This window comes from Anabrus simplex, chromosome 3, assembly GCF_040414725.1.
Source record: "Anabrus simplex isolate iqAnaSimp1 chromosome 3, ASM4041472v1, whole genome shotgun sequence".
NCBI classification, from domain to species: domain Eukaryota; kingdom Metazoa; phylum Arthropoda; class Insecta; order Orthoptera; family Tettigoniidae; genus Anabrus; species Anabrus simplex.
In genome coordinates, this window is record NC_090267.1 from 193,954,526 (window position 1) to 193,978,986 (window position 24,461).

A 24,461-nucleotide genomic window follows, 5' to 3' on the forward strand; every position below is an offset into this window, starting at 1 on the left:
GAATAATCTACTGATAACGAAAGCCGACAAAGGCAATACCACAGTTATTATCGACAAAGACCAATACATATTAAAAACCAAAGAATGTTTTCAAGATAACATTTTCCTTATCAAACGCAAAGATCCTACTAATAACATACAAAGGAACCTCAAAATCTTATTAAAAAATACACACTTTCTTTTAACAGAAGTAGAATCCTCTAAACTTATAGTAATGAATCCTCAAATACCCACTGCTAAAGCTTATCCTAAGATACATAAAGAACATATTCCAATGAGACCTATTATTAACTACAGAGCAAGCCCAACCTATAAACTCTCGCAATTTATTCAAAGATTTCTCAAAAAGCACAACGTATTCTTAGCTAAAAAAACAATACGGAACTCAATAGATTTTTGTAATAAAACAAAAGGATTAAAGATTGAACCATATCATAATCTCGCATCATTTGACATAGTAAACATGTACTCGAACATTCCCACAAAACAAACAATAGAAATCATTGAATCTAACCTAAAAAGCCACAGCAATCTAAGCACTTTAGAAATAGAAGAGTTCATTAAATTACTTAATTTTGCCATTAGTAACAACTACTTTAAATTTCATGATACTATCTATCAGCAACAGGGTTTACCGATGGGATCTCCCGCTTCTGGTATATTCGCCGAAATTTACATAGACTATTTAGAGCACACATACATCAACAAAATAGACAATATATTTTTTTGGTGCAGATTTGTTGATGACATTTTTGTCATCATCGATAATAGGTCCACAAATGAAACTGATCTGATATATTAGATAAACTCAACACAATAGATTCCCATATAAAATTTACCATGGGAACCGAAAACAATCGCAATCTGAACTACCTGGACATAACGACAACTAGACATGATGACCACCTTTCTTACAGAATATACAGAAAACCCACGCAAACCTCAAATACAATTAAAATGGATTCCGTTCACCCCAATACACACAAAAGAGCAGCCTACTATAGCATGATACACAGAGCATTCAATATACCGTTAACAAAAGAAGATCTAAACAAAGAATTACAACTAATTCATGACATAGCTAAGAACAATGGATACAAGAAAGAAATGGTTAACAAAATCATTCACAAAATAAAATCCCAACCCAAAACCAAACTAACAAAAGTAGACGAATCCAAGAAAGATTACGCACTATTCACCTTCAATAATGCACACTTATACCCCATAACCAACATTTTTAAAAAACATAACCTAAGAATAGCTTTCAGAACTACACACAATAGTACCAACATCATACACAACGTCAGAACAATCAATAGCAACAACAAATACACCCACTCAGGGGTATACCGTATCAAATGTAATAATTGCAAGACAAGCTATGTCGGACGCACCGGTAGAAACTTCCTAACCCGATATAACGAACACATAAATGCGATAAAACACAATCATTTTTCCTCAATAGGACAACATGTCGCAGACTATAAACACAGTTTTACAAACATCGATAACGATATGCAAATCCTAAACATAAACCCCAAAGGCCCCCTGCTCAACATAACAGAAGAATTTTACATTACTCTAGATCAGTACACCAATCCAAATTACAACATAAATGAAATTACAGAAAAAACTAACATCATCTTCAATACAGTTATCCCCGCTCTAAAAAACTCTTACCTTAAGTTAATTGACAAACAGAACGCGACACGTAACAGAAAAACATCAAACAACACACCCAGCTCCACCCCTACCCCCACAACAACAACTCTCCCTACCCCTCCTTCCCTTCCCCCCACAGCAGCTAGTATGAGCTCAAGAAGAACACGAAGTAGTACACTACAAGCTCGCACGTCAAACGCAACTCGGCTACACCAACAATAGTAAGTACATATTCAAATTTACACACATAACCTTTAGACATTCCTCCAACATAATATCTCTCATAGCTCAATCTTATCTTCCACAGATAAACATAACATCATTGCACAGCTACAAATGGGAAAGAAGCCATTACTTTGAACCCAATTTTACGGACGCCACAGGACAACAAGATTTGATTCTAACATAAGGATACATACATAGCAGTGCTGCACATATTTTAGCCAAATTTTATCCATACATCTGGCACCCTTGTTTTAAAATTGGAAAGTGTTTTATCCCACATGAAGACTAATCTTTTACTCATGCAATTTTACAACCATATCTTTTAAACTCCAAGAACAGCAGCTGAGTGTACAAATGTAAATGGGACTTAAATACGAGAGTTGATGAATTGACCAACAAGCAAGATACGAATGTTCATGTGCACGAAATGTTTTTTATATATTGTATTTTATCCTGTACACACATATATATATATATATATATATATATATATATATATATATATATATATATATAAGTTAGCTTAAGTGAAGATATGTTTTATACACTAATTTTAAGACCTCAACATAATATTTTAGACATACAGTTGCAATATTGTACATACTGACATATATGCCAATTCACGATAAAACATGCCCCATTTGTATGTGACTAAATGCACATCATATAACATTCCTTTGACAATGCAATTTAATCAAAGCTTCATCATATAAATATGTATTCATGGTTCAGCTGAAGATGACCTTGTATATGGGGTCGAAACCGGTCCTGTAGCTTAATATAAGCAATTAAAAAAAACAAGTATTGATTGGTGGAAATTCTTTCCTATTTTTAATTGTATTGATAAAAATCCTAATGAAATGAGCGTGTTTATTATATTGCCTATTTGGCAACGTTTAACTTAAGGAAGTGTTGTAACGCGACTTTCAAAGGATTGGGAGTGTAAATTGCCTATTTCAGTTCATCCGATTCTAGCAGACTTATATCATAATTTGATACAATTTGAATATATTAATACTCGGCAGGTAAACAGATTTACAGCGGGAAGTATAATGAAGTGTAGAAAAAATACTACCGAACATTTAAACGGCAAGATCACCCAAATTACTGTATGTAAGGTGTTTGTATGGCATATCCATGTAAATAATATGTGTTTCACTAGTATAAGTAAAAATTTGTTGTACAAGATACTGTCTCTCTCCTCATTAGTAGGAATAGTATTCCTCTCACAATTAACTTTTCCCCCTACTATAGAGACTATTACTAAAGAACTTACCTCCCCATCGGACGGTCTACAGACCCGAAAATGCGATACCGACTCAGCTAGCGAATTATTCTAGTAGGGGAGGGTGAGGCTTCGACAACCGGGCTGAGTTCGAGGCCCACCGATGGTGCTTCATTCTAACGTCATATTTGTGAACAATGGTAACTGGTTCATGTACTGATGCCTTGGACAGGTACAATACCTATATTGTAACTAGTTAAATATACTTGTTACTTCATCCTAGGCTGATGATGGCAAATAAAATTGGCGAAACCGGTACCAAATGACAATAAAAATGTGGTGTTTTAATTATTTCACATTTTGTAAAGTATTGAACAGGTGGAAAACCCTACCCTTATCTTTGTTTGTAATATTCACCTGCATAATGGTGAACTACTCCCCGCCACACACCACTGGCTTCCAAATGTGAGAATATGACTGCAATAAATTCTAAATTCTTCATCATGTGTTTTGTTAGCTTAAAACTAATTGTGACTTCAAGAAAATAATATTATTTTAATAATTATTTCCATGATGTGTGTAATAATAATAATTTCAAAAAACAGAAAGAAAAATTTATCTTGTTATCTACTGTAATTGCAGTACCGTATGTCAGTTCTGATGAGCGAAGCCTAATATTATCCTATTTTTCTTATTTTCTGATGAATGGCATGTAATGTTGATGACTATCCTTAAGCTGATTTTAATACTGGGTAACTATCTCATGCTTGTTTCGGGGTTGTGGTGTTCCTTCTTAACTGGTGTCAATCTGTGTTGAGGTAGTCTTTCTCTCTCGGTATCTCGATTTCTTACCCTGTTTGATCCTTTCTTGTTAAATTTTTGGCAATACTTTCAATTTCATCTTGTTTGGTTCGGGTTCATTCCTTTCCGATTCAAAGCAACTCATGGGGTTATTATGTGGTTGACTGCGTGAAAATAGCTATATGATTATGATACTTTATGGTATGTGAGTAATTTCTATGAGATTATTATACCTGTTAAAACGTTATTATTTGTTGGGATTTTCATCATGTATCTTATAAAATCTAGCCTGGTGAAGGTTTTTCTGCAGAACCCAAAGTGGTTTGCTACCTTGTTTTACACTCACCTTCTGCCTTAACTTATTTCTACCTTTTGTTTCTTTCCTTTGCGATCAACACGTCACTTTTTTCTTTGCTTACTGCCGATGTCCACCATTGTTTGGGTGTTGATTGTGTTTTGTTGGAATTAAAAAACATGTTCTTATGTGGGTGTAATCTTTCTTGAAGATGAATGGAATTTGTGGCTCAGTTTAAGTCAGTCATATTTTATTATTGATAATCAAGATTCCCGTAATTTTATTACTATTATTATGAATAACTTTATTAAGCACATTGGACCACTTGAGTCATTTCACGTTCACTCTCTCTTTGAAGCTTGTACTGTTTAGTTCCTGTGATCTGTCCAATCATAATTTTCTCGATTCTTCTGAAATTTCTATAGCCCTTATAGAAGATAAGGATGGAATTCAAGAGGACAAATTGGGGCAAATATTCGTTTATAGAAACGGGAGTTAGGGATTGGAATAACTTACCAAGGGAAATGTTAAATAAATTTTCAATTTCTTTGCAATCATTTAAGAAAAAGCTAGGAAAACAACAGATAAGGAATCTGCCACCTGGGCGACTGCCCTAAATGCAGATCAGTAGTGACTGATTGATTGATTGATTGATTGATTGATTGATTGATTGATTGATTGATGTGTCATTTTTGCTGAAAATTTGTGAATCATACAGAGGATGTTAATTTATTTTAATTAGTTCATAAAAAATGTTCCACACTCATACATCACCACCATTCAAGATATTGATGGTGCATCTAGAAGAACTGCTATGTGATTATATTTCAGCTTAGAACTCTGACCAGGAAGGTTCTGTCATCTAACGTTCAGTATTGCATAAACTATATTAACAAATTTTTGTTCTAAGTGATACATGTGCTGTGGGTCAGTATTTCTCCAGACAACATTGTCACATTGTCACATAGCGGTATTTCGAGGCACAACGACAATATGTATGATGAATGCCAACCGAGCTCGATAGCTGCAGTCGCTTAAGTGCGGCCAGTATCCAGTATTCAGGAGATAGTGGGTTCGAACTCCACTGTCGGCAGCCCTGAAAATGGTTTTTCGTGGTTTCCCATTTTCACACCAGGCAAATGCTGGGGCTGTACCTTAATTACGGCCACGGCCGCTTCCTTCCCACTCCTAGCCCTTCCCTGTTCCATCGCCGCCATAAGACCTATCTGTGTCGGTGCGACGTAAAGCAACTTACAAAAAAAAAAAAAAAGGATGAATGCCAAACATCTGAGTGCAGTTAAAGCGGTTCCATGGAAAATTTTGCAGTTACAGTAGGTCTGTATCACAGCCCATTTCTTCATAATGATCACTGATGAACTGTCCGAGCACATCCACGAGGAAGCCCCGTAGAGTATGTTGTTTGCACATGACACTGTGCTGGTTGCAGATAGTGTGGGTCCACTTCACAACAAATTTAAAAACTGGAAGAATGTTTTGGAGGAAACTGGTGTAATAATCAGCAGAGTTAATACAGAGTATACGCATTGCAATTTTTCAATGGATGGTCAAATAAGTGTAGGACTGCTTCTTGACAATAAGAAGGTCATTCAAACCAGTCCCTTCAAATTATCTTGGATCTGTGGTGCAGGCTGATGGAGACATTGATAGGCATGTCACGAACTGGATGAAATGTGGTTGGTCAAAGTGGCAAGCAGCAACACGAGTTCTGTGTGACAGGAAACTGCCCCTCCAACTTAAAGGCAAAATATATAAAAGGATAGTGTCCCCAGCCATATTATATAGCTCTGAATGTTGGGCAATGAAAAAGAACAGACTAGCAGAAACACCATCTTGCAGAAATGTATGGGGTAACCCAAGTAGATAAAATAGGCTGCATTAATTGTCCTTTGATCATGAAGAAAATCCACCAGCAAAACGCCTGCAGAGTTCCAAAAAACTTACAAGCACCTTTCCAGCAGATAGGCGTGTTTTGGCCTTGACCAAACCTGCTTCGTCTCTTCCCCACCACTCCATGCCTGCTTTGACTCTGGGGTGTAATGATGTACCCAAGTTTCATCACATGTCACAATAAGACGCAAGAAATCATCTCCTTCCTCCTCGCAGGGACGCAGGAGTCTCTAACAAAACTTTCTGGCATAAAGTTTCTTGTTCCTGGATGAGGATGAGGATGAGGAACCCACCTGACAGACAATTTCCTGAAATGGAGTTCATCTCGGATGATGGTTTGAACATTTCTGTAACTTGTTCCTATGGCTAAAATAATTTGCAAAATATTTTATTCGCCGATCTTCACCAATAATGTCAGGAATGGCAACAATGTTGTCTGCAGGGTTGCTTGTCTGCAGTCTGCTTTCATGAGGGTCATTTTTCACAGCTTTTCTTCCTGCCACAAACTTTTTAGCTCACTCATACACTCGAGTCTGCGAAAGTGTTTCTTCTCCAAACTGTGCGCGGAGCTGTCTCAAAATCTCGGGAGGTGTGAGAAATTTGATAATGACGCATTATGCAACAGATGTGTCTTGCTCACTCATGGTGTACTGAAGCAGCCTAGCTCTCCAGCGTCGTTTGCGCATGCAAACCCCTTCTCCAGACACCCCCACCAACATCCTAGCAAAGCCCCACCTCAGAACTATTACTAACAGCACCAGTACATTCAAATTTCTGTTTATATTTGATCAACATTCAAATTTGCAGGTTTTGTTTGTTTCAAGATATAATATGCCCATAAGAAATAAAGCTGATTCATACCATTTGAAATCGAATGGCTAAGTTTCATAGGACATAATTAGAGTTTTATTATTATTATTATTATTATTATTATTATTATTATTATTATTATTATTATGTATTAAACAACATAAATATTGTCTCTTGACAATAGACTGAACTTCCCGTGATATTTCAAGGAATGTTCATCTCTGCCACCAGGGGCAAGCACTGCTTTTGTCGGCTATCTGGTGACTACGTGACTACTATGCACACTTCTTGCATTATACCTTCATTTCCTCATGGGAAAGAACCTCACTGTCAACATAATCAAATTTTATCTATTCAAGGCTCTCTGGTTTTTTTCCTGTCCTTTTTCCTTATCACACGATGTCTTGGATTACATCGGTCGTGAGTGTAGATGGCTTCTAAAAGCCAGTGTGGGTTATTGAGTGTGGAACTAGAGGATGTTTTAGAACAGTTGAGTGGTTCTGACAAAAGTATGTTCGATTCAGATGGTGATTTGAGTGATCCGGATGACATCGCTGTATGCGAAGTCCTCGGTTCGTAATCAGATGTGAGTCATAGTGTGCAGAATGGTAATGTGCATGTCACGACTAATACATTTCTATGGGAAAACGTGTCTAATTACATGGGCCAAATAGAACAGTTTATAGGGAAGCCAGGACCTAAGAATTAAGGAGTTGGGGAATGTGGTGGTGTGAATGTTTACTAAATATTTTTTACGGACGAGTTAGTGGAACTAATAGTTTGTGAAACAAATTTTCTTATCTAGGTCTAGGGATTCGAAACCAGTCATGAAGCACAAGATATACGTTGCGATTGCTTATTATATGCTAATGGGTATAATACAAAAGCCTATGCTACTAAGCTATTTTTATAAAAATTCTATTCCCTCTACGCCAATTTTTGGGCCTGTTATTTCAATGCATAGATTTGAATCAATTAGTAATTTTATGCATTTCAACAATGAGACAGTTGATACATATAGATCCATTCGTTGATGGCTTGGGCGTCGAGGCAAACTCGCAAAGAACTGTTTGCTTTCTCAACCACCACCAGTGGATTTAAAAATGGGGTGGGAGATTTTGAAATGATGCCGTGATCTACCATTTCCTGGATGATCTTCTGGACTCCAGAATGAAATTTCTCTGGTATCGGATAAGAACGTTGCCGAAATGGTTCCCAATTATTAACTACCAAAGAATATTTGAAATTAGGGATTTTCCCTGGATATGAACCAAAAACATTCTTATGTTGTTCTATGATCTCCTGCAGTTTTTCATTAACTTCCTCTCCTATTTTCGCTTCACCGACCTTTTCTTGGACCATCTCAGTGAACGATGGTCCATTTGCTATCCGTTTCCACCTTGAACATCTCTTCAAACTTCTTTACTATCTCATCTGGATTTTCATCCCAATTTGAAAAACAGTCTTCTTGTTCTTCATACTCTTGGTCAGTCCTAATCATCCAAATTTTCTCTTCCCTGTACTGTTCTTCTAAATAGTTTAATTTTACATCTCTCTGGAGTGAGCTATTTCAAAATTGGATCTTGTTTTTGCCCATGTCGATGACTGCCTTAAATTCATGAAGAAAATCCGCCCCAATGATTATGTTGTACTCCTTTTAGTTAAGATTATAAAAGGGTGTGACACCATATTGTTCCCTATTTCCAAGTCCAGATAAGCGTGGCTGTTACATGTGGTACTGCGATCTGGGATTATAACTTGAACTTTAATATCTGAGATTGGGATAATAGGAATACATGTTTTTGACTCAAGTTCACTGATCAATACCTTCGACACCATGCTGGCACTTGCGCCTGTGTCTACAAGGCAATGAACCAGCAGCTGATTGATCTGAATATAAATAACTAGAAGTGCTTTTGCTGTTTTTGGACACGCTTGGACTGGAACCTCTACAAGATCATCAGATTGAACAATCCAGATTGCTATAGTCACAATAGTCTATCCTTCCATTCCTTCAGTAGTAGTCCTCAAAAATCCGGCTATCTCCCAGCTCTGCACTCCTAATTTTTCTTTAGATGGCCCACGCCTCCAGTCTGATATGGTGCAGCATGAGGATCAAGGTTTCCGCTTCGGTTTACATCATTATGAGCCTGCAACTCTAAACTTTCCACCCCTCGGCATTCGTCCATCTTCGTGAATCTCCAAAACGGATCCTTCCAAACATCATTGCAATGTCAATATTCATCTCAGCGACCCTGATTCTACTGTAATATTGGTTGTTTTCTATTACTGTTATATTTCATCCCCTTTCCACTCCTCATATATCCATAAACTGGGGGACTTTTTTCAGATCTTCTCATCCTCATGCCAATGGGGGCTTAACTTGGACTTAAACAACATGTGGAGTGTCACTGTTCATCTCAGCGATCCCGAAACCTATGGATTCAAAACCATTTTCGATTATTTTTATAGGCCAAACACTTCCAACCACAATTGCTAGGGGTGGCTTACCCCCATAGTGTAATTTTTTAAATTTTATTTTTATTTATTTTTTCGAGACAGTCAAATGTGTAGCAGAATCTCTGCTTGGTCCAGCCTACATTTACACACGTGCCTACTTCAAACACCAGGCCTGTATTCTACTGCAGAATCCTTGAGCTGATGTTGCCAGGGTTACTGTTCATCATTTGTTCATCCAGTTCCTAGAATGGAGTATGTGATGGAAATATCTCCAAAACGGTTGGTATTAGGCCCTTAAAACAGGGTTTTCGGGGCCCATAGGGCGTTACCGAGTTTCGTTCTTCGCGTCGTGAGGCTTAAAATAGCTAAAACTTTTTTTTCCAAATTCTTATGAAATACAAGGTGGCCACCTGAAATTCTATAACACCTATCTTACAAAATTATGTTACAATTAAGCCTTATCAGTTCTCCCTGGATTTTGATTGGAACCTGATCAAACTTTTCAGAAAAGGGCTTCATAAAAATGTTAAATTCGGGAGACATTTGTTAGATATTTCTAAACCAATGTCAAATTGTTTAAAGGCTAATCATTGTTACAATTGGACAAGTCATATGATTTTAAAGATGGAAAGTCTTGACATTCCCCCCCACGAATGATAGCACTGATCAACACAACACTTTTTGCCTTGCAAAGAAACAAAATCACTCAAATTGTTTGAAATATCAGCTAAAAAGGCAAGGACAGCAACCCAGTGTACGCGTTCTTACATCGTTAGAGTCACGGTAACAGAGAGTAGTGAAGGTCAGCTCAGGGCAGATATGGAGCTGTGCTAATGCTACGTAGCCCTTAAAAGCTGAGTTGGAATGACCTGGAGTAATGGACATCAATGGTCAAGAAGTTCTTTGTTTAGTAAAGGATACAGTGCAAATCCCACAACCAAGAAACACCACAGCATACTTAGGTTGATTTCATCTTTCAAAGGGAAGAAGTATTGATACACCTGAAAAATGTAATAATAATCAAATTATGAAGAAGTAAAATAACTCACATAAGAGAAAAACATATCCTGAAACAAAAAAATCACAATAAGAATGATTAGACAGAGATTTCAACAATGGTATTATCAGAGTTTCAGGAAAGTTATGATTTGGTGTTAATAATATTAATGTTATTGGCTTTACGTCTCATTAAATTAATTTTTATGGTTTTGGAGATGCCGAGGTGCCGGAATTCAGTCCCGCCAGAGTTCTTTAATGTGCCTGTAACTCTACCGACATGATGCCGATGTATTTGAGCACCTTCAAATACCACCGGACTGAGCCAGGATCGAACCTGCCAAGCTGGGTTCAGAAGGCCAGCGCCTCAACCGTCTGAGCCACTCAGCCCAGCTCATTTGGTGTTAGCCCGGTGTTAATTAACTTTATAATTTAAATGAAAGTAGGAAGTGTAAGGTTCTGTTTATGTCACTGGAATTATAAAAAGTAAGTGTTTTATTACAGATACCTTAGAACTACATGAGTTATGTTGTATTTTACAATAACTCCACCTGTGGGGGTTTTCTTACCTGTTGCTCTATCGGGCGCGTCCCAGGTGGCGGAAAGGGGGGCCCTCTGGACTTGTCTGGAGAGGCTGAGCAAAATAAAATACCCTCTCGCGGACCAAAAAGAGGTATTGCCAGAAAACGTCTGGAGGCATTGTGATCGTTACTAGCCCAAGTCAAGGCTTGGAAGTGGAGGCTTCGCCCACACATGCTAGAGAGACATCCATGGTTCCTACACATGGGTGATACAGTAGTTCAGGTGAAGTGGGGCTGGTGATTGAAGTGAACGCTCAGTGCGGGGTGCTGGAACCAACACATCACTTTGTTCTACGTAGCCTGGATGAGCCGCGGGTTTGAAAAGGGACGATCCCAACCTAGGGAGAAAGTCATGACTGTGAACTCAGTCATGATAATGCCAAGTTGAGACCACGTGATCAGACCTACTAATGGGGGAAATAATCCCGGCAAGGTTCGGGCCAGGGGCGAACCGCTGGATGGACGACTGAGGGGCATGGTCTCTGCTACAGAGAGCCCGAGTTGCGGGAGGACAATGTCAGGCTGTATGCCTCACCACCGATGGTGACAACAACGCTCAGGACCCTAGAAGGGACAAAAATCCTATGACTGATTGAAATATGGATGCTTACAAAGAATCAATTTCAAAAACTTCGACATCAAGGGAAGCGATGGAAGCTCCAGTAGAGCAGATCCGGGACCAAGCCCAAGATGAAAAAATGGAGACAGAAGTCCCAATTGGACAGGCTGTTGCCGACTCAAAAAAAGAAATGGCAAGAGAAGCTCCGGTAGAGCAGACTGCTACCACAAGCAAACCAGGAACATCTGTTTTTTTTTTTTTGGTTTTTTTTTTTTTTTTTTTTTTTTGCTATTTGTATGGTTCATGGTGTGGGTTACTGTAGTCACATCCTAGATCGTGAACCATGGGCAACGGCTGAGTGGCCTAGTAAGTGGTCCTGAGAGTCAGGATACCAGTTGCTATGGAATGGGAGTGGGCATCTCGGACATATTCTGAGTCCTGGCCCTCCTTGTGCTCAGGCGGCTAGGACTATACAATTCACCAGTGGTCCATAACCCGTTAGAGGAGAGATCCTTACTTGAACTATGTGCAAGTAGGGTAGCATCCTGCTTCATGAATTTACCGAGCTCAGAACATTTTAAGCAAGCTTCGGACCGATGGGAGTAAGGGAGTCCCACACCCATTTGACAGGCGTGAGACTCCTTGGAAACAACTTGGCGAACAAAATGGAATCCGATGGGGAGCTATCAATATCAATGGGGCTTATGGAAGAAAGAAAGAACTGGCTGAGTCTGCAAAGAGGATTATCTGGATGTGCTAGGAATAAGTGATATTCGGGTAAGTTGAGATAACGAGGAAGAGATAGGAGATTATAAAGTGTACTTGACGGGTGTTAGAAAGGGAAGGGCAGAGTCTGGGGTAGGGCTCTTTATCTGGAATACCATTGCACGCAACGTTGAAATTGACGAGCAGACAGCCAGATGGCGTCAAATTGAAATGTCTGCATATGGTAGCTGAGGCCATACGATTATTATTATTATTATTATTATTATTATTATTATTATCAGTAGGTAAGAAATTCAACAGAATTGAATGTCAGATTGGTGATACAAAGCTAGAACAGGTCGATAATTTCAAGTATTTAGGTTGTGTGTTCTCCCAGGATGGTAATATAGTAAGTGAGATTGAATCAAGGTGTCGTAAAGCTAATGCAGTGAGTTCGCAGTTGCGATCAACAGTATTCTGTAAGAAGGAAGTGAGCTCCCAGACGAAACTATCTTTATATCGGTCTGTTTTAAGACCAACTTTGCTTTACGATAGGGAAAGCTGGGTGGACTCAGGATATCTTACTCATAAATTAGAAGTAACAGACATGAAAGTAGCAAGAATGATTGCTGGTACAAACAGGTGGGAACAATGGCAGGAGAGTACTCGGAATGAGGAGATAAAGGCTAATTTAGGAATGAACGTGATGGATGAGGCTGTACGCATAAATTAGCTTCGGTGGTGGGGTCATGTGAGGCAAATGGAGGAGGATAGGTTACCTAGAAGAATAATGGACTCTGCTATGGAGGGTAAGAGAAGTAGGGGTAGACCAAGGCGACGATGGTTAGACTCAGTTTCTAACGATTTAAATATAAGAGGTATAGAACTAAATGAGGCCACAACACTAGTTATAAATCGAGGATTGTGGCGACGCTTAGTAAATTCACAGAGGCTTGCAGACTGAACGCTGAAAGGCATAACAGTCTATAATGATAATGTATGTATATGTATGTATGTATGCTATTTGTTTAACGTCGCACTAACACATCACAGGTTTTCGGCAACTGAGGGGTGGGAGATTAGGAAGGTAGCGGCCATGGACTTCAATAAGGTAGAGCCCCAGCATTTGCCTGGTGTGAAAATGGGAAACCACGGAAAACCATCTTCAGCGCTGCCGACAGTGGGGTTCAAACCCACTATATCCCAAATGCAAGCTCACAGCTGCGCGACCCTAACCGCACGGCCACTTGCTTGGTAGGAACATCTGTAGGGACAGAACTGAAGATTTCTTTATCGAAAATCAACAGGTTTTATACTGACAGACCACCTCGCAACAGTGCATATTACAAGGAAAGGAAGAGAGCGAGGAAGGAAGTCAAAATAGCGGCTGGAACTTGGATGGAGAAGAAGCCAAGGAACAGGGATCGGCGAGAGGCTATCTGTCCGACAATGCCCAAAAGGCCAAGGTCGGGGGATAGTACGCCATGAAGTTTGGCTACAAAACCGCCCGCCAAGAAACAGAAAGAAGAGACGGTCATGTCCTTTTCGGAAAGACTAACTTCAATCAAGGTAGCAATAATACATAAAACCTTTCCAGACGGGAAACTGAAGGAGGATGACGTGAAGGAACTTTCAACTGCTCTGATAGCACAAATGAAAACAGTGTCGGACGGATACCTTCCAGGCTTCCTCGAGTCTCCAAGGCTGGAAAGTGGAGCAATGGTACTGATCTGTGCAAATCTAGAAACTAAAAGCTGGCTGGAACAGACAGTGGAAAATTGCAACCTTCGGAAAGGGAAGAATTTGGAGGTGGCAGAAGTCAAGAAGGTGATGAATAGTGGAGAGTGCTGAATGCAACAACTACTGATGACACAGGAAGGACAATTGTTTTGGCCCTTAATGAAATAGATTTTGAAGAGCTCAAGAAGAGAGGCCTTAAGGCACAGCTTGGACTTGGGAAAATCGAATTTCAAGTAATTAATTGAAAAATAAAACCTAGCATTGGCAGGGATGGTACTGAAAGTTCTACAGGCCAACCTACAACATAAAAAACAGCTGTTGCCAATTTCGTCAGGAAATTCAAGTCCAAGGCCATAGATGTGGCTCTTATACAAGAGCCATGGGTAGTTCAGGGCAGAGTAGCAGGACTGGCGGAATCAGGAGTTAAGCTAATACACTATACTACATTGAATATGCGTAGAACATGTTTATTTGTGAGCAGAAAACTAAAATGCCTTCTGTTGCAGGAACATTGTTCAAAGGACTTAGTGGTGGCAAAGATAAAACTTGGAAATTGGGAAGGTCCCAGAGAAATAACCACAGGCTCTACATACCTTCCGTGTGACTCAACTAATCTGCCCCCATCAGAAGAAGTTGAGAACCTAATTTACAACGCAAAGAGGAAAGGCGAACACCTAGTCCTTGAAGCAAATGCAAATTTGCACCACACGGCATGGAGCAGCACAAACTGCAATGCAAGAGGTGAGTCTTTACTAGAGTTTATTATTGGAACTGAGTTGACGATAGTAAACCTAGGAAACAAGCCTACATTTATAAATAAAAATCGTAGGGAGGTAATAGACATTACACTAAACACTACGCATATTGCAAACTTTATTAAAGACTGGAAGGTGTACTGGAGGAACCATCATTGGCAGACTACCAGCACATCCAATTTGCAATAAATGCAAGACTATGTGGGATTGAGATGTACAGAGACCCAAAAAGAACTGGGATAGATACAGAGAAGTTCTAGAGAAGGCTGTGCAAAAAATTCCAACTAACGTGACAGGACAGAAAGAATAGGATGAGACAGTGGAACTATTAGAAGAAGCCATTATAGACTCATTCCAAGACAACTGTCCTCTCAAAGAAAAGAAAAACACCAAAACAGTAAGGTGGTGGAACAACAAACTAGCCAAAATGAAAAAAGAGGTTAGGATGTTATACAGAATATCATCTAGAAATGGTATGTGGGAAGTATTTCATAGGAAACTCACCGAGTATAACCTCGAGATACAGAAAGTAAAAAGAAAATCTTGGAGACTGTTCTGTGAGAAAGTGGAATCACACACTGAAACAGCAAGGCTCCAGAAGGTTCTGAAAGCAACCCATATAAAGCAGGTGGGGACACAGGAGAAGCCAGATGGGTCATTTACTCAGGCGAGAAAGGACACGCTGGAGATGTTAATGGCATGTCACTTTCCTGAGCTGAGGAGATGACAGAAGAAGAAACGGCTGGAACAGAGACTGGAGCTCGAAGAGCAGACTGGAACTGTGCCAACAGAATAATAAAACACAACCATGTAAAATGGGCAATCGACATGTTTCACCTTATAGGCTCCGGGGCCAGATAAGATACTTCCAATACTCCTACAGGAAGGACGGAAGATACTCGTCGTTGCCCTGACAGACTTCTTCAGAGCTAGTCTAGCTTTAGGGTAAGTGCCGAAATCATGGTCTGAAGGTAGAGCAGTATTCATACCTAAGCCTAGAAGGGCAAAATATGCCCAAGCCAAAGCATACAGACCATTATGTTTAATCTCCTTCACGCTGAAAGCAATGGAGAAAATTCTGGATAAATATATCAGAAGAACAGTGCAACTGAACTCAACGTTACATGAAAATCAGTTTGCATATAGACCTGGCAGATCCATTGCAGTAGCACTCCACCAGTTGATTTGTGAACTAGAGGAAAGCCTAGAATATAAAGAAATTGCACTGGCAGCATTTCTAGACATAGAAGGATCCTTCAACAATACAGCCTATGACTATGATCAAAGCATTGGAAAAGAACAAGGTGAGTAAAACCGTCGTCAAAAGGATTAAATCCATGTTAGATGGAAGGAAGATAAAAGCAACCCGGTTTGAAGAAACGCTGATGGTTAGGGCCACCCGAGGCTGTGCTCAGGGAGGAGTTCTTTCGCTTCTGCTGTGGAACCTTGTGGTGAACAAAATCATAGCTATGCTCAACGAACAGGATTTCTATACACAAGGATTGTGGTACGAGGCAAGGTGATGAGTGTTATCCACGACCTCATGCAAAGTTCACTCGACCTTTTGTAGAACTGGTGTCGGGAAGAACAACTATCAGTCAACCCGAACAAGATAACTCTGGTTCCTTTTACAGGAAGGAGAAAATTAGAAGGTTAGAGATCACTGAAGCTCTTTGGGCAAGATATATATATGGGAGAACAGGCACTGCACCTAGGTGTAGTGTTAGATAAAAATCCAACCTGGAATCCACATATAGAAAGGAACATAATCTGGGCCAAGAACTTGCTGTATGCATGTAAAAGAGCCGCTGGGAAGACATGGGGCCTAAGACCATCATTGGCAATGTGGACATACACAATGATCATTAAATCGTTGATGGCCTATGCTGCAATCATCTGGTGGCAGAAAGTAAGTCAAGGAAAAGTCGGCAGTAGATTGGATAGCCTACAGAGAATGGCATGCATAGCCATAACTGGGGCTATGAGAACTACACAGACAGAAGCCTTGAATACTTTACTAGACCTCCCATCACTATGCAATTTCATAAAAGGACAGGCTAGAATGAGTTCATATAGATTGGCACAATCAGAGTGCTGGAATGCACAAAGACCCAATCTAGGACACTGTAAAATTAACAGAGTAATAACAGAGGAAGTTCTACACATGCCTTCTGATCATACGATACCAAAGTACAACTCTGAAAAACAGTCTGAGACCCAGATAATAAAAGAAGACTGGGATATCAACACATGGAATACTGATAAAGAAGATATAGTGTGGTGGACTGATGGCTCAAAGACTGCGGATGGCACAGGAGGAGGGATCAACGTGGGAAGACCTGAGAGATCAATGCAGATGAGCCTGGGCAGACACACTACAGTCTTTCAAGCTGAAATGATAGCTATCACAACATCTCTTGAAGAAAATATGAAAATGAACTATAGGAATAAGAACATTTTCATTTTTACTGACAGCCAAGCGGCCATTAAGGCACTAGAGGCAGTCCGGATAATAGCCACAATTGTCTGGTATTGACACTCGCTTCCCCTGAAGCTCTCAATGTACAACATTGTCAAAATAATATGGGTACCAGGGCATACAGGTATACAAGGAAATGAAAAGGCAGATAAACTGGCCAGGAAAGGGGCAGAAACACATTTTGTAGGCCCAGAACCTCTATGCGGGATTTCCTATGGACAAGCCCGATACTACATAGGAAAATGGGTACAAAAGAAACAAATGGAAAACTGGAAAAACACTGCAGGATGCAGGCTTGCAAAGGAACTGATAAAAGGACCAAACAAGAAGCATACTAATAAAATGTTTAAGCTGAGCAGAGAAAATATAAATACAAGATGGGTGGTAGGACTGTTCACAAGACACTGCCATCCTAAAAAACACCTACATAGAATTGGTGTAATAAGAGACAACATATGTAGGAAATAAAATGAAGCAGAGGAATCAGTTGAACACATACTTTTCAAATGTGAGGCGCTGGGTAGAATCAGACTCTCCACTCTAGGACTACCAGGTGAAGACAGAGAAAAAAATCCAAGGCGACCCAATAAGAACAACCTGCAGCTTTGTGATCGGAGCAGGTACATCTAGGTGGGAATAAAGGAAAAACAGGGTAGCAAAAGATCTTAGAGGTCGACGCTAATTAGGAACTAATATTTCGAGGCCCCATGAAGAAAAAAAGAAGACCATAACTCCAAAATGTAGTATGTCCTTCACCACACTAATTGGTGCCACAAAGAGAATTCTACCATTTAAAACATGGAAATTACTTTGAACTGAAATACATAATTAGGATCAGTACAACAAGGAATTTGGCATCTAATAGCCAGCCCCATGGTGTAGAGGTAATGTGCACATCTCGTAATTGGAGGTTCTGGGTTTGATTCCCCAGCCAGTCCAAGGATTTTAATTCTACAAAGAGGGCAGAAATAGGATTCACTTAGTCTTGTGAGACCAACAGAGGAGATATCTGATTTGAGAGGCAGCCTCCAGCAAAAACAATATGAAAACCGTGTTTAGCACCGCCAATAAAATTGCTCACAGTCTGAGTTCTACCGCCTTACCGACTATCAGCAGTAGAAGTTAAACATAGACAAGAAAATTAAGTCAATAGACACCAAAATCATTAATGTTAAACACTTACCGTTACATAGGTTTACCGAACAGTTACCCAGAGACCAAGAACCGAAAATTACCCTTGGTATGGCAATAAGTTGTTTCAACACTACTAAAGAAAACAAGATGTTCTTTGAGAACAAGATACCAAATATTTTATTTAATAAATAAGGGTAAAAGTAGTCATAATTAGTATAAAATGAATAGATGAACGCCCTCGAAAAGAAACTATAATCTACATAAAACGCAAGGGTGAAGTTAAAATATAAAATGTTCGGCCGAACGAAAAGAAAATAATATACTTTCAATATTCCATAAAAACCTCCCAGAAATTGAGGACTTAGTAACCTGCTTACACTTCAACAGAGACCAATTCTTTGCTTAAATTATACTCTTAATAGTTTCCAATAATTTAATTTTCTTTCATTATTATAATTATTATCAATTTGAACAGTACCAACTACAATCCAGAGATTCCACCAGAATTCAGTACATATCTCACTGCCAGAAAAGGTAATAAATCAAACCACCCAGGGAGAGCGTAGAATAAAACAATTCCCAGAGAAAAATAAAAAGGGAAATAAAGAAGGAAAAGGCAAGTAAAACAAGATAATACCCCACCAGGATGTAGAGTCAACCCAAGACATATAATTAGAAAACGACGTAAGGACAGAAACCCACCCATGAAAATAATAATAAAACAGCAGCGGAGAACAACCCAACCGGTTACTATGGAAACGTCAACATCCCATGCGTCCATAGCAACCACAAAAACAAACAAGAGCAACAATGGTACAAATACAGGAGGGAAAGAACCCCCAAAAACATAATTAAAAAGAACCCAGGAGAATAAATAAAATTAACCAGAATTAGAATGTGGCAGAAAAACATTTCACTGAAATTCAGGTGAGACCTCTCGTGCTCTATAGTTTATAAACAGCGTAGTTACCTTTCCAATTACACATAACTTTCCGAAAACGTTAGATAAATATAAACCAATTTGCCTTTACAAATTAGAAGAAATATGAAAACATAATTCTTTTGGAAGTAACCTTAAATTTCACTACCCACGCTTTTCAAAAACAGATAGGCGATATTACCAAAATACAATAGGGAACCCGAATTAAAGAATGCCCTAACTAAAATCAAAGAAGATGAGGATGGACGGTTTTAGAAGTTTCACACACCAGGAATCTTGAGACACACAGTTTGTACACCACCTTCGATAGAATCCAGAGGCCAAAGGAAAAGAATTTATGAAGAGACTTACATGTTGGTTGAAGCTGCAGAAACACGTTACTTACATAGAGGTTCAAGTACATTACACATTATTAGAAAACTAAATAGCTCAGAGGACGTTCAGTAGAAAAGTGGTTGAGAAGATTTTTGAGGGCAAGCCCTCAATACCAAGCCATCTATCCAGGCTTCATGTCGTTTTCAGAAACCAAATGCCGGAGCGGAGTAAACACACGTCCTTCCTCCATCATACTCAAGGCAAGACTCATGGCGGGCCACACCGATAATGAGCATGGCCCCACAGAACGGAAAGCGAAAGTCATAGACTCGCCCATCAACTTAGGGCACGTAATTTTACCAGACCAAGATTAAGGATTGCAAGAGAAAACATTACAGCAACATAATCTCATGGTGACAATGACGAAGATGGTATCAATTAAATAAAGTGGGCAAGGCCACGTAGAAGGTACTTGTAGAATACAAGACTGAAATAATTCTGATTGACACAATTTTAAAGAAACACAAATGCAGGTCTCGAAATATGGTTGGGGAGAGCTAATACACGTCACCAACGTCACAGAGTAAAACCAAGGACAAATTGTCCCCACTTTTACATCCTGCGGTATATGAAATTCCCTGTACGTGCGGTAAAGTATACATCGGCCAAACATGCCGGTCCATTGATACCCGTATCAAAGAACATGAACGTAATATTCGTCTCAACCAACCTGACAAATCGGCAATAGCTATCGTCGGGTCATGATGTCATGTTCCAAGATGCTCGAGCTCTTACCCACACTAGACACTACAGGTCCAGGATTACACGGAGAGCTGTGGAAATACGTTGTAATACTAACAATTTCAACAGGGACACCGGCTATCAATTAAGTAATACCTGGTTGCCAACCATTAAGAATTTACGTAAGTAGTTCCCTTCCCTGCCCCTTCACTATTGTTATTTCGTCTTGGTGTTATCGAAATTCGTACGTTCCTCGTCGCCAGATGTTTCATTCCAGGCTTATGTCTATGTCTTACACCTGTCATATGTTACGCAAACACGTTATGTGAACCGCTTAGTCTGATTGTGATGGTTCGGTCAGCTTCCGCTTCGAACGCTAGCGTTGTGCCACGTCCTAGGGGCCATCTGGTGGTGAATGAACATACCATCCACTTTTACTTCTATTATAACATTCCTAATTCAAAAGTGTCATTGTTTAAGAAGCCTCTCTCGTGGACAGTCGAGAATTCTTCTGAGGACGCAAAGCACAGTTTTCTGCGAAACATTAAGAATTTCACCTTATTTTTTTGACACGGCACAAGCCCAAAAGCCTATACAATATCATGTCTATAAGTACGGGCCATGAAAGCATTAATCGCAACATTAAAAACCTCTATGGGGAGGATACTTTCAAGAAGGCTTCAAAATTCAGCAAATTAAGGAGAAAGAAGTCTATTCTTCTTTGTGCTTTCTACTGAGATGCAGGGACCATAACATCATTCCCAACTGTGTGAAGCTGAAGCACACGTTAAATACACCGAAAGCCAGGAGAATATATCAACGCGCTAGCAAGGCTCTTGTGATCGAGAGAGTGCATAACACTCATAGGGAACTGGATTCAGTCTCCCGAGATTTGTTTTGTTTACAACTGCTGTTAAGCAACACTCCCTCATGGGAATTGTGGTTGACTTTCGATCGCGTTACTGCTATACAGGCTGAACGAAAATTCAACCAGATGTCATTCAGACAGAAATCAAGTTCCTCCGTCTAGCTCAGAAACAGGCGGTCTCTTGCACGAACCCGGATATAAGTAAAACTGTCGTCAATCTTTCCAAGAAACCCTTGGACGAGAACCAAACAGCAGTTCTAGCTAGGGGTCTTAATTTCACTGTCGCTCCCTCTAAAATTCCCACTGAGGAGTTAATTACTTCCGTTGAGACAGCCATCCACAAACTACCTACAGATGAGGCTGAGGAGTTAAGACAGAAATGAGCGAGACTCATAAGGTCTGCTGTTGTACCTGCACCCAATTTAACAAGAGGCAAAAGGAGAGCTCTGAAGGAACTTAGAGATGATTCTGAACTGACCATTCTCTCAGCTGATAAGGGTAATGCGACAGTGGTTGTGGACACTGACGAGTATAAGAATAAGATATCGGCTAAAATGTCAGAGCCTGTCTACAGACTGAGCTCACGTGACCCCACCACTCGTGTGTCCAACGCCACCGCGAAGCTCTTAAGGCATTCTTAAATTCCAAAAGAGGAGACTAAACATCTGTCCTCAGGGGATGCAGTGCCACCTAGATTATATGGACTGCCTAAGATCCATAAAAAAGATGTTCCCCTCAGACCGATTGTTAGTGCGATAGGTTCTCCTACGTATGCTCTGGCTAAATACCTAAACTAATTGCTTCAGCCACACATAGGATGTACTGAACCATACATCAGGGACTCTCGGTATTTCGTCAACAAACTGTCAACCATAACCGTTCAACCTAATGCACTTTTGGTGAGTTTCGATGTGGAGTCCTTGTTCACTAAAGTGCTGATTGACTCAGTCATGTCTCTCATTGAACACCTGCTCCCTGAAGACATTACTAACCTATTTTACCACTGCATGACGTCCAGCTATTTCGTGTGGGGTGGGAATTATTACGAACAGACGGACGGAGTGGCTATGGGAAGTCCACTTTTGTCCGTAGTGGCTAATTTCTTTACGGAGCATTTTGAGGAGGAGGCTATTGCTTCGGCCCCCGTCAAGCCTATGATATAGAGGAGGTATGTTGATGATGTATTTGTGATCTGGACAGAAGGTCCTGAGAAACTTCATCTATTTTTAGACCACCTAAATCAGCAACATCAGTCAATAAAATTCACTATGGGGATGGAGTCGGACGGATGCTTTCCTTTCTTAGATATTCTAGTAAGAAAGAAACCGAGCGGCTCCTTAGGACATACCATCTATCGTAAGCTTACCCACACAATTTGCTATCTTCATGCAGATTCTTACCACCATCCAGCACAAAAACAAGGCATCCTCACGACACTCGCCTAGAGGGCGAGATGAATTTGTGAGCCATCACATATCCAGATGGAGATGGACACGCTCAAAGTCGCGTTTAAAGGTAATGGTTACAGCGATTTGCAGATTCATAGAGCCCTACATCCCAGAGAAACGACCAAGCAAATCTCACAGAAGGAAGAAGTGAAGGGAAATGCCTACTTGCCTTACATTCACAACACCACAGATCAAACTGCCAAGGTCCTTCGCAAACACAATATAAAAACCGTGTTAGGCACCGCCAATAAAACTGCTTACAGTCTGAGTAAAACCAAGGACGAATTGTCCCCACTTTTACATCCTGGGGTATACGAAATTCCCTGTACGTGTGGTAAAGTACACATCGGCCAAACATGCCGGTCCATTGATACCCGTATCAAAGAACAATACTATAAATATTCGCCTCAACCAATCTGACAAATCGGCAATAGTTGAGCACGCTCTATCTTCGGGTCTTGATGTCATGTACCAAGATGCTCGAGCTCTTACCCACACTAGACACTACAGGTCCAGGATTTTACGGGAAGCTGTGGAAATACGTTGTAATACTAACAATTTCAACAGGGACACCGGCTATCAATTAAGTAGTACCTGGTTGCCAGCCATTAAGAATTTACGTAGGCAATTCCCTTCCCTGTCCCTTCACTATTGATATTTTGTCTCAGTGTTTTCCATATTCGTACGTTCCTCGTCGTCAGATGTTTCATTCCAGGCTTATGTCTGTGTCTTACACCTGTCATATGTTACGCAAACACGTTATGTGAACCGCTTAGTCTGATTGTGATGGTTCGGTCAGCTTCCGCTTCGAACGCTAGCGTTGTGCCACGTCCTAGGGGCCATCTGGTGGTGAATGAACATACCATTTCCACTTCTACTTCTATTATAACGTTCCAAATTCAAAAGTGTCATTGTTTAAGAAGCCTTTCTCGTGGACAGTAGAGAATTCTTCTGAGGACGCAAAGCACAGTTTTCTGCGAAACATTAAGAATTTCACCTTATTTTCTTGACACGGCACAAGCTCAAAAGCCTATACAATATCATGATCGATTTCATTTTTTATTATTATTATTTAAATAATGTGATTGATTAACTTAACATTTACATAACAAATGAAAATATGAAAACAAGATGTTAGCTCATGTCAGGATTGAAACTGAATTTCATTAAGTCAGCGCTTATATAGATGAAATCCATGGATTATGTTAATTTATTTTATGATTTATTGGATGAATATTTTAACAAGTTACTTTCTTTTTTATTCTGAATTAAATAAGAATAATAAACTTCTTATTATAGATTTTTATATGTGTAATTCATTTATAGGTAATTGTCGTAGGATAACTTAGTCTTCAGTTGATATTTGCGATTTCAGATGGTACATTCGTTGGGAAAAAAACATGCGGTAGGATGGGGACGTTCATCTGGTATTGAATTATTTTGCATGAGGTCATATTTTTCTTCTGAATTCACGTTAAGCCAAATTATTTTCATGAAGATTTACCCTGAGAGATTATTGAGCTTTTGGAGAATTTTTATTTGTGTCATACCTAGACGCAGGATGGGCACACCTGTTACTTGTTAAAACCACTTCTTTTGTTATTTGTCACAAATTATTTTAGGAAAAAAAGAGAAGCAAGAAGAGAAAGAAAACATTTTCTCTTGTAGTCATTATTTGTCCAAGACCTTATGCTCTGCCGTTTCTTCTCATCTCATATCTTTTAGTAAAAACTGCACCAGTGAAATAGAACAAAGATTAAACTGAAGATGAATCAGAAGACTAAGAGATGGAAGAAGGAAGAAGATGGAAGAAG

At 39.7% G+C, this 24,461-nt stretch overlaps 1 protein-coding gene across 1 annotated transcript in view; it reads right to left on the reverse strand.

Annotated features, from left to right (window-relative positions):
- The window catches only part of emei (transmembrane protein 161-like emei), a 183,594-nt gene that overhangs the window by 86,373 nt on the left and 72,760 nt on the right, over positions 1–24,461 (reverse strand). Inside the window, exon 5 of the mRNA XM_067144268.2 lies at positions 10,308–10,387. Within this exon, the coding sequence (XP_067000369.1) occupies positions 10,308–10,387 (80 nt within the window). The remainder of the gene's footprint in view (positions 1–10,307; positions 10,388–24,461) is intronic.